This window comes from Labrus bergylta, chromosome 19 (assembly GCF_963930695.1).
Source record: "Labrus bergylta chromosome 19, fLabBer1.1, whole genome shotgun sequence".
In the NCBI taxonomy this organism is placed as follows: Eukaryota; Metazoa; Chordata; class Actinopteri; order Labriformes; family Labridae; genus Labrus; species Labrus bergylta.
Window position 1 is genome coordinate 2,965,316 of NC_089213.1, and position 12,196 is coordinate 2,977,511.

The window sequence follows — 12,196 nt, forward strand, 5'->3', positions numbered from 1 at the left end:
AATATGAGCTGTGGTCAGGTGTGTGTACTTTGGCCTGGAAAACAGAGCTGCTGCAGCCGTACTGCTGAACATCACAGAGGCCAACTGAGCATTGTTACAGCGTGAACAAACATCCTGTGCAAACATTTGTTTTAAAACCACACAGGACAGCTGGAGACTAATATGAGGTTAGTTACACCTCTAAAATCAAGAGTTCTTTTTGTGTGTGTTTTTTTTTTTGCATGGACAGAACAACACTACATGCATGTATCGTATGCATGTAGCATCAAGTGACATATTGCAGAGAACAGCATTATTAAGGGGCTAATGTAAGGATCTGGTTTCCCTGCTTGTGATAGCATCGTAATTTTTGTCAGGGATCAAATCTATGGTTTTCTGTTTGCTAACTTTTGGCATAGCTGCACTCTTATTACATAACCGTTAATTACAATGTGTAATGGTTTAGAGTGAAATTAAAAATGAAGTGTTATGTGTGAAACAGGAAGAGCAACTGAGTGGAGAGGAGTTAGATTGAATCTGTGTGTGTGTGTGTGTGTGTGTGTGTGTGTGTGTGTGTGAGAGAGAAAGAGGGTTTGTATGCATCGCCATGTGTGCAGCACACGTGTGAGTAGATGTTCTTTCCTTTGCTAATAAAAATCATTTACGACCTTCTTCTAATTTGCTTTAGCACTCCACATGCCAATATGAACACTGGCATGTTAGAACAAGTGCATGCATGTGCAGAAACAGGTATGATACACACCCTTATCTCTGTCGGTTTGTGATGCTCAGTGGGAGTAGCATGTTCCTGACATTTCAACCCGATTGACTGTAATTTTCTGCAATTAAGTGACTAAATAAGGACCAGGTGCTGCAGCAGCCACATCCACTCTTATGATGCAAGGGCAAAGAAAATATTCAAATTTAGAAGCTCTGTAAATGATACTAAACTGTGCGTGTAAAAGTATGTAAAGGTTTTGCAAGAACTAGAACAAGCAACACAAAGAGGGATATTTTCCTGAGTGCATATGAAGTCATCTCTCTTACCTATTGTAAGCTGACCTTCTGTTTGTCAGGAGAATAGAACCGAGAGCGAGGCCAAGAGCTGCCTTCATAATAAGTTAACAAAGTTTTTGCACAAAGACTAAAATATGTGCAGAGGACTTTCTTTCTCCAGCTTCATTTCACAGAGCTACCATTTTAAAGTTCAAGGAACATCTGCACTGCAATTATATTTAAAGACTGTGCAGGATTTTGTCTTCTCTTGTTAAACAAAAAATGAAATCACTTAAAAAATTAAAAAAAATTCTACTGTGATCGCTAAATAATTTGAGGCTAGGGACAAGGATTTAGATGTCAGTTTCCCTTTGTAGTGAGAGGAGGAATGTCCAATCGTATCATATTGTATCATATCCTACCGGCTTTAACGCAATCTTCTTACCCATGTGATATTTTCAATACAAGACAATCTTTCATTTCAGTTAAACTCAGTATGCAGTCATCTGCATACAAGTGTATCGAAACATCTGGTTTCAGACGTCACTTCCCTCCAACTCCATTCTGCCTTCCCTATTTGCTGGTTGCACGGTAAACAATAGCCCTATTCAGCCTACCACATGTCACAAAGTTGTATTGGATGAAGTGTTCCCACCTTTGTGCCGTCAGAGGTACTAACAGAGGAGTCACAGTGGTGAAACGGTTTCACCAGAGCCAACGAGGACGAAAAGTTCCATGAGTGTTCATTAGGAGTTCCCGCTGTTTTTATACACGACAGTTACGCAATGTAAATCCAAAGACTGGGATACCAATATTACACCGCTGCAGAATCAATATGAAAGTACAAAGACGTAATGATGGTGGAGCATCTTGACTTCACCACCTGAGGAAATGCGATCAAAAGTCTTGACTCATGTATTCTTTATCTAATAACCAAATAGCTACTAGCTAGCCCTGATATATATGCCTTGGTCTAAAGAGGTTAATTTGTCATATCGACAATAGCCAATTAGTTTAAAGACTGGTTTAATGTACTTGGACTAACCTTTGTCTTAAAGTGAGTAAAACTGCATTATTCATACACAATGTGGAGCTACGATATAAGTTTACTACTCAGTGAAACTTAATGTAAATGATTAGAAATACTTACGTAGGCGTCGGGGAAGGCTCTGTACTTGGACGCTAAGTTCTTCTCCTGTTCTTGGTTCTGGAACTGAGACCCTCCATACGTGCTGTTGAACAATGTAGTCTGCTGGACCCCTGTGGTGCCCTCGTTGCTGAAGCTCCTCTGCAGGAGGGGAGTTGTACTGATACCCCCACCCATCCCCATCCCCATTCCCATTCCCATTCCCATTCCCATTCCCATTCCCTGGTTCTGATTCTGGGAATACATGGATAAGGGCAGGTCTGGGATGCTCAGCGACCTATGGAGGTCTATGGAGCCGGTCGGGCTGAGGACGCGGTTGGGGCTGTTGCTAGGGGGGGGGGAAGTGAAACCCAGGGATTGAGGCCGACTCATACGCATGTTGGGATCTTCGGCTCCAGTCAAGGAGCCCGATGTGGAGGAGGAATTGTTTAAAAGGAAGGAGAAGCGGTCAAAGCGGGACCCAGTTTGGTCTGTTGCAGTGCTCGGATCACTTGAGTCCTTTGTCCCCGCGCTCATATGGTCGTTTGAAAGCCCCGTGTCAGGCAGCGAGCCGGTGCGGAAGAGCGGGCGGTGAGCTTGTCTGTTCTCCTGCTTCTGATCGATGGATCCTGACCTGTAGCTCCCAAAGATCACACTGTTGTCAAGGCGGGAGGTCGTGTTCCCGTTCAGCAGTGGGGACTGTAAGTCCTCAAGAGAAGTGTCAGAGGATCTTCTCATCACAATACTGTTGATGGCCGTCGCTCTCTGTGGCGAGTTAACGTGCTGCTCCTGCAGTGGATGTAGAACATGCAATCAGAAGAGCATTCGTCAAAGGGTTAGTTCAACCAAAAAACAAAAAAACAAGCAAATGGGAACTCTGATTTACCCAGAAAGTTATCTAATCAGACAGATCGTTTGGGATTATTTGCAAAGGTTAAATATGCTGCATGATTTACAGATTGCTGCCTTCACTGTATCTAAACAAGGTTAATGGAATTTCCATTTGTTGGACTGACAGTTTGGAAAACCTGCAGATAAAATGTAAAAATGTATATATCTTTTCCGGATCAGCAGCGAAGTTTAAACCCTAGAATCACTTTTTTTAATGGCAAACTTTTATTTAACTTTCTTATCAATTTGGTTTGGCAAATGAAGCCTGACAAATCTGCAAAGTAAAGCTTGTTTCCATGTTAATACTGTTGCATCCAATTCCTTATAATTGCATATATGTTGGTGCCAATTCTTTTACATCAGGACCAACTTGCCAAATCTGTTTCCACTGAAATCAGATGGAATTTATCATACTGACACACCCAATCTTCCATCTTTGCAAGGCATGAAATACTTTTTTTTCTACCTCTTTTGGAGCTCAAGCAGAAAATGCAAGTCAAAACAACAACAGCAACAATTTAAGGATTCATTTAAGTTAATGGTTAAGGATCTGCTGCTTCCAGGCTGATAAGAAAATAAATATCTTACAAGAAGTTAATTTTAGCAATCAAACCCGCCCAGCCAGAAGAGTCTGACTAATTACTTATAAGACAATTATACTATTAATAAATAGTTAAGTCATGAGTCTACATTTGAGTGCTCCATGCAGGAAGTTTGAAAATAGTGAAACCATGTCAACCTAACCCTCCTTTATGCTGCATTTATAAAATAATGAAAATGATACACTGGAGGGATAAAGGTTATCAATAAGCAGAGATAAATTAACAAATTTTTGAGTGCATGGACTCTACCTGCTGGTTCTGCTTCATCAGCTCCAGTGGAGAACGAAAGTCTCTTCCTGAGTTCCTCTTCAGTCCCAGATCAGCAGGCAGAGTGTAAAGTCCGTTCAGGGACTCTGCCGGCTTGTTTGCCGCTTCCATCTTTTTCAAAAGGCTGCTGCTGCTGGAGTCACGGACGTCCAGGCTGATCGGGCTGGACGCATCCTCCACGATTGGCGGCAGGGAGGAGACGAGGACCGGCGCCGGCGGTCGTGGGCCGACACTCCTCGGCCTCATGGAGGGTCCCATGCTCTTCAGCGTGTCCACGAGGCTGTCCATATCCGACTGGTGGAGGGAGTCTGCGTCAGGGGAGGTCGGTGGTGGAGTGGAGGTGGGAGCTGCGGGGTCGGAGACCAGCTCCACCAGCGTGGCCTTGAACACTCCTGTAAAAAAAGCAGAGTCCCCGTCCTCGTCTCTGAAACTGTCCGGCCGGTCGTAGCTGGGTTGTTGAGGTGAGAAGGAGCCAGGCGCAGGACTCAGATGTGACTCCCAGCTCGACCTGGACCTCTCTGACTCTCCCTCTCTCTCTCTCTCCCTTGCAGGTGCAGCAAGCTCCTCCCGCTCTCCAGCTGGCTTGCTCTCACGGCTCAGATAAACTTCGCTTCTGTCACTCAGCCTGTTGCCAAGGGTGATGTGTTCCTCAGAAGAGGGGGAGAAGGAGGAGGAAGAGAAGGCGTTGCCTGCATGTTTGTATGCTGTAGCCTCAGGGAGCGTGTAGGAGGAGGAGGAAGACAATGAGGAGGGGCTGGAGTAGGTGTCTGTGTAACTCGGAGAATTAGAAAATTCCTCTGTTGCGGATGGTTTATACTGAGAAACTCCCTCGAACCTGTTCCTCCATTTGTAGTCTGAGTCCTGATCTGATCTGTTTGAATCAGGCACAGAGGAGTCCACTGTGGCCTCGCTGTTGACTGTGGAGTCAGACTCGCTGACCAGAGACACTTTATGGACGCGATACCTGGACTCATCCTCTTTAGGGGGCGATGAGGTCTTAAAGGAAAGTTTGGTGCTCAGGCTGCTGTAGCCTGAAGACATTTTGTCGTCTGAATCCTTGTCGACTTCGGTGGGCTGATGTTCTGAAGTGAGGATTTCTGAAGCGGCCTTAAGCGCCCGGGAAGCTGTCAGGGACCTGGTGGAAAAGGAGACAAAGACAAAACAGAAGAGAAATAGTCATATTTAATAAAACTTGCTTGTTCACAGTCTATCAAATGCCGCAATAGCTCCAGGGTGAGGTGATCATGCAATGGCAAAGCTGCAAATTATACAAAGCAGCTTTTAAAATATCTCATATGCAAGATTTAAACAATTTGACTTTTTTTTTTAATCTGTATTTATTGCATGAGAAGCTTCAGGGAAATGTCAGCCATGTTGGAGAGTTTAAAAACAACAAAGTGGAGAGGAGTTCTGCTGAAGTTTGCTCCATGCACAAACAAAAAAGTCATAAAAAGAAAACAAGGACGGGTTTGTGCTGGGAGGATCGTGTGCAAATAAGCAGAACGCAGTCAGCTGACGATTCGAGGTTACTCAGAGTCAACACTTGTGTGTTTTTCTTTTCCCTTTTAGCGTCTGATTAAAAACGCACCAGCAGACACAAACAGCAAAAGTGACATCAGATAAGAGCATCTGTAATTTACAGCTAACATGTAGCTCTGTGTGTGTCTGGCTTTTTAAATTAAAGATTTGAAAACTGATAGGTTGCATTTTTTCGTTATTTTTTTTTACAGTTAATGCCAACAACAGCCCGATCATTAGAATAATAATGATGTCATCAGGGTTGTCACACAGGGTTGACTTGAAAACTATATGTAATGCAATAACTTTTTTAATCAAACGGTCACGTCTGCATTGGCTTTGGCATTGGCAACCATTTATTTTTTTGGGACATTCTTGCCTTAATTGGATAGGACAGCCGACGACAGGTAGCGTTGGGAGTAGCGTTCAAGCCCCCAGGAAGTGCACCCACAGTTGAAGACAATTTTTACATGGTGGCTGGTGCTGGTATTGCAGTGTTACATGATGCCATTGGGGCCCAAAAAGACTCTTTCCCATAAGCTTACAATAGGAAAGAGACGTCTGTAAATCAACACCTTCATAGCCATTAAGTCCTAAAAGTTGTAATGAACAATTAAAGCTGAAATTAGAGATATATTGTAAGCATAGCCACGAGACTGCGACTCTAAGTGTGCATGCTCTATGGGCCCAGTAACGTGGAAGATTCAGGTACTTTAACGTGACTCCTTTTGCTTCATGCGCCAACTGAGCAGCTTTCATAGGAACGAATGGGGCTCCACCTCCTATGCTGTATCCATTCTATAATACACCCATTGCAGCGAAGGGGGATGACATGAAGCAAAAGGCCAAGGTAAGATTCAAACCAACGCCTGCTGCAAAAAGATCTACAGTATATCTGCTGCACACAGGGCGCACAACATAACCGCTTGACTATCTGGCTTCACTTTTAAAACCAGAGGCTACGTCCACTTCTTATATAAAAGTATTTTCTTAGGGAATGGCTCTGTAAGAGGAAACTATATTTCCAATCTTGTGTTTTTCCCTTATGCTTATGTAGAATCAAAACGTCTTGAGCTGAACTAATAAGTTGGGTTTCTTCCCTTTAGCTGTTAAGGCTGTCAGAATTAAAATAATTATGAGGAAATAAATCATGGGAGTTCTCTGACTCGGAGGGAGTGGAATGTGAGTCCCACTTATCGTCTGTGTTGCAGAAAAAAAAGAAAAAATATGATAAATGTTCAGAAATTGGCTCCAACAAAATTGTGAAAACTTTACACATGATCTGCAAACTCTGCAATCTGGGATTTATTAATTTCAAGTCATGAGGGTTGCTCTTGGTTCGGTTAAAACTGCATTCGCTGTCTTGTTTTTTTGTTTTGTTTATGCATGCTCCTGCAGGCTTCACATATTTGCATAAAATAGTCATAAACACTTAAGCATTCCCTTAAGTGATGTTTGCAGAATCAAAATAAGCAATAATCTAGCTCTGAATAAGCTTTTGTAACTTGCGCGGTAATTACAAGTTGTTCTTCAAAAGAGGAATATTTTGACCTTTAAGGAGGTGTACTTCACTTTGCTTTAAAGTTACAGATTATAGACTTAGTTAACCTCTTTGGAAAACAGCTTTGTAATGTAACGGACATTGTAGATGAGTCTACCAGTAAAAGGTGAAAAGATGATCAGACTACACAAAGAATGCTCAAAGTGACTCATTCACTGTCATTAAGCTTGACATTAGACACAAGAACTTCTTGTCAGAGTGGGTGGAATCACACCTTAGGCTTTTTACACTTGGTGAGACACATGAGCCCGGTGCTGGAGGTGGATTATTTAAAGGTCATGAGAATAGTTAAAGCACTTAACGGCATTTGCTGCTTCTTTACAGGAAGAAAAAAAACTCCTCCAAAGGTCAGTAATAGACCTTTAAGGTATTATCTATTCTCTCATAAGTTAGTGAAAAACCACAGACTGTACATGAAGATGGATGGAGCAACAGCTGCCAGGGAGTGAAGCCAAAAGATTTAGAGCTCCCCCTGCTGAATGGCTGCGGTGTAGGTCATAAACCCTGCCTCCTTAATGTGATTTCATTAAGGTAGTTATTGTAACAACAACCTTTTGTGTTCAAGCTATCTCTTTCGGACAAGTTTCTATTTAATTAGTTATTGAATGCTATGAAACAGTATAAAATACCGTGTGATTGACAGCTCTGTTGACGAATGCGGCTAAATCCAGTAAGAGAAAAAGTAACGAACAATCATTGAACTTCCAGAAATGTGTGTCTGTTTCAATCTGACACAAGAATCTTTTTCGCCGTGGACGGTATCAACCTGAGGAATTTTTGCCATATTATGGCTATAAATTAAATCTGTTTTTTTTTGTTAGCAGAAGCGGCTATTCCAGTTGATCACTGTTGCGCAGACTTTGTTTCCGAATTTGCAACATGTCAGCACCTGTTACAGGGTTACTTTGGCTTCATCCTGCTCAACGGGAAAGGCTGAGGCAGGCTGTCCATTTGCATATACAGTAAATGGCTAAAACACACAATGTAACAAAAAAAAAGACAAATAAATGCTTATATTTAAATATAATGTGCAGAAATATCTGCAACAAGGTGTCTGCATGGGTTTGAAAGCACCTTGGAGTGCACATGTACTGAAAATGTGTATTTGTGTTGATCAGAGAGTTTATTTTTACAATAACAACAACTAATTGATTTTATCAGGAAGTTCAGAAAATAAAACTCCATCAGGGGAACCTACACGATTTTTCCAGTCTTTTGTTGCCACCGTCCCAACATGCTTTGCTCGTTAGTTGTCGGCAAAAAAATTCAAAATGGGCATTTATTTTCCAAAAACAATGACATTTGTATTTTCCAATGAATTATAGGGGTTTAATATTTTGAAAATCATCAATTTCTGTTATAATTGATATTGTGCACAATGACCTAACTTTAAGAATTTGGGTTCTAACTTTCAACCACAAAAGTGTCGCTTTGGTTTCAGATGACCAATGATGTAAATTACATTTATTTGAGCAGTTATGTAGTACTCAGGTGATTTTTTTCCCCTGCATTAATTTAAATTAAACTAATCTAGACAAGAACAGACTTTTACAAAAATCACTCTAAGCGCTTCTATATGGTAGTGAAATGGCAGGATACTAACTCTGTGCACTGTTGATGCTAAGATTTCCTCAACGTTACCTAATAGTAGCTTTTATATCAGTCCTGCCAAGAGTTCCCTGCTTACATGGTCTTATACTGATGTTCAACTCTAGCGACTTTAACAAGAATATTAGCTGGTAATCCAAATATAAACACATATTCTAAATTGTCTGTTTCTTGTATTAAACCCTGAGAATTGTCTGCAGGTATTCTTGACATGTCTGCAAACAGCCTCCAGAGATGTTGCCACACAATTCAGCAAATACTCACAAAGTCCAGACAGACTTGTGCAAGACATCAACCATCGATAATTACAAGTAACTGGGGAAATGTTCCCTCATAACCCCCACTGTTAATTATTCCCCCTGATCACCCAGGTGTAAGAGAGCCCGTACTCGGACATATGTGAGTACATTCATGCTGCTCAAGCACACCTTCCCCTCAGGCTGCTCTTTAATCTTGGCAGCGATCCTAAACCTGCTCTTAAACTTCACACATAAACACACAAGTCATGTCACATCAGACATAATGAGGCAGAACGACAGGGGCTTACACATTCAATTAATATATTAAGTATTAAGTTGCAGGAATGGGGACATTCCCACGCACACACACATGCTGGAATATGCACAAAACTGTTCATCCATACGCTGTAGTACACAGAGTCCCAGACCAGTTTGGGGAACATCACAAGCGATTATGTAAGAGCATGGTATTATTTGAACTTCTACGTCTCGTCTGGTAACACAGCTCATGTTGTTCAAAGATTAGCCTCCATGCAATGTCTAACGAAATCCTTCCAAACAACAAATACTCTTCTTTCTATACTTAACAATCTCAAAATGCTCCTGTTCTTCTACATCTATGCAGAAAAACCATTGTGGGAATGTAGCTTCCCCTACCTTCAACCAACAAGCCAAACATACAGAGGGTGAAAAGCATTTCTTTGGTTTTTAATTCTCCCCTGTCAGAGCAACAATGTTAGAGATGTCAACAATGTGCATGACTAAAGCTTCAGTTGCTCAGGATGCTTCACTGTTTCCAAATAATTAAGAGCACGATGGCTGCCGAACACACCGGCTGCAAACAGTGCGTCTCGGGTGGAGTCTTTATTAATATTGATCTTGAATCTTTGCCAGTTAGAGTTCTCCTTGAAAAGATGAAGTCAAGCTAGTACGCAGAAGACATGCAGGCTGCAGCTAACTCGTGATTCCTAGACAAGCTTTTCAGATAGTGCTTAAAATATGCAAGTTATATTGAAATGTAGTGGTGAGTGGATGTGTAGCATGATGCTCTTGTTAATCCTTCCTTCTCTCGGCGTAACTAGAGGAGGATTAAAGAAAGCGATACAGAGTCTACTGTCTATACTGTCAAGAGCTACCATCTGTCTGTCTGCCTGTCTAACCCTGCAGCTTTACAGAGCTTAGGAAAGACTGTTCCAGTGTAGTTTACATATCATAAGTCACCGGGTTAAAGGTTACTATGTAAACTTCACAACTGAGGGGTTGTGTTATTAACTGATTAGGAAATTCAGGGCCCTGTTTTAGATCTAAGATGAACCTGGGAGGGGGGTCAAAGCCTCTTATGGCTCCAGGAGAAGCGGTGCAAAATCTCAGAAATAGCCTCAAGTGATGTCACTTAGGTCAGAGTTAGTCAAGAGTACACTTGAGGCTGACCCCAATGACAGAGGAATTCCCATAAAGTCCCATTGTTTACGGCAGAAACAAATATGTGTACAGACTGGTATAAAAAACAGGTTTGGTCTTGATTGCTCATTTCTGTATTTAGCAACATCAGTTTTGATTAGATTCCTGATTGTGCTGCATCAATTCTTCATATTTTTCCATTGGAGTCAATGTTAAAGGAAGTGCACAGGAACTCATATTCTGCATAAAAAAATTAAATTTTAATAAGAAAATCACAAAGAAATGTTGTTAAATTTTTGTACCAGCAGAGATTCTTAATTTGGACTATTTGACTATTATGTGGGTTTGCAGCTCTTCCCAAAAAGTGACTTGTTTTCCTAATTGTAATCTACATATATTTACATTTTAAATATTTATTCATCCATCATTAGGGCTGGGAATCTTTGGGTGTCTCACAACTCGATTCGATTTTTCGATTCTTGGGGTCCGATTGAGAATCTATTTTCGATTTGAAACGTTTCTGGATGAATGGATTCAAAGTCTATTTTTGAGTTAGTACATACTTCAGGATCTACTCCAGTCATCTGTGAGACTGGCTGAAATTCCTGCTGCTCCATTTGACTCTGCTGAGTTCAAGAGCTAGCATTAGCACTTAGCCGAGAGTGACTGATTAGCCAACAAAAAAAAGATTTGTGAAAGTTATGAATTTTTAAAATCTCAGAAGGTAAGAATCGATTTTTTTCCATATTATTTATTTATTTTTGAAAGACATACATTCTTGTCTTTAATTTCTCGCCAACCTTAAACTGAATCTGAAAGGAGACAATCCTCACAGAGATTTCTGATGGTCTGATCACTAAAAAGGTGTAAAACAGGGCATACAGGGTGACGCTTTATCTTTAAACCTCCACATGAGGTGTTTACAGATGGGGAACTTTGAACAGTGGAAATTCTCCACAAGTTTGTCATTCCTCCTGTGTCTCAGGTTAAGCTGTCAGCAGCCAGCCGGTCACACATGAAAGGAACAAAGGACACGGCTTGAAGGCAGAGCTCTGAGTCAAGACCTACAAGTGGCTCAACTGGCTTCACATGTCAGCCTTCCAGAAACATCTCACAGAAAAACACTTCTACAATAAACAAACACACAAGTGTGTCTGACTTTTTTTAAGTGATGGAGAAAAACGATTGAAAACAATGTTGCAGTTGTTAAACAGTAAAAAATTGTTGATTCCATCGGCTGACAAGAATCTGATTTTTTTCAATTTTATGTTTTTACCACTGAACCCTTGGGGGGGGTAGGTGGGATTCTAGTGTCGACATGTATGTCACTCATCAGGACATCATCGGGGACAAGCCTGCAGGACAGGCAGGGCTGCCTGAGTGCCTCAACTTTCACTGATCATCAGCATGCCTGATCACCTGAAACTGTGTTGTTTTAAGTGTAGGAGGACGGAGGACACAGCTTGCAGGTTGGCTGATTATCAAAGAAAAACAAAGCCTATCTATAAAGTGATGAAACAGAAGCAGAAGCACATTGTTTTAAACACAGTGTTTAAAACCCCTCCTACCCTACAGGTACAGCATATTTCAGCTCCCCACTTGACTGAAATATAGAATAACTACAAAGTCTGCTGATTTCTAACATGTAGAAAACGTGCAATGAATTTTAATGACAAAAACAAAAAAATCTTGATGCAAATCCGTGTCTGGAAAACACAGATTTCAAACAATATTCAGAAAAAATTTGATTTGGCCTATAAACAAATATTAGTTTGAGTCACTCTTGTTTCCCTATAATTAAAAAAAAGGTGTACTTTTATGATCTGTAAAGCCTAACTTCTCTGCTGTGGGGATGTGCGCCTTTTGGCATCTTTCAGCAGTAGGCTGTCACTCAAGCCAAGTCGTGTGCTGCCATCTAGTGGCTGAAAGGATGCAAAGATATACTCAGTACAGCATATTCACCAACTAAGGATACATAATTTGAAGAAGTAAGGAGTCATGCAGATTA

At 41.2% G+C, this 12,196-nt stretch overlaps 1 protein-coding gene across 1 annotated transcript in view; it reads right to left on the reverse strand.

Annotated features, from left to right (window-relative positions):
• crybg2 (crystallin beta-gamma domain containing 2) overlaps window positions 1–12,196 on the reverse strand; it is a 52,744-nt gene that overhangs the window by 15,912 nt on the left and 24,636 nt on the right. The window contains exons 5-6 of the mRNA XM_020652437.3: window positions 3,844–4,996; window positions 2,126–2,890 (exon numbers count right to left, since the gene is read on the reverse strand). Coding sequence (XP_020508093.2) covers window positions 2,126–2,890; window positions 3,844–4,996 — 1,918 coding nt within the window. The remainder of the gene's footprint in view (window positions 1–2,125; window positions 2,891–3,843; window positions 4,997–12,196) is intronic.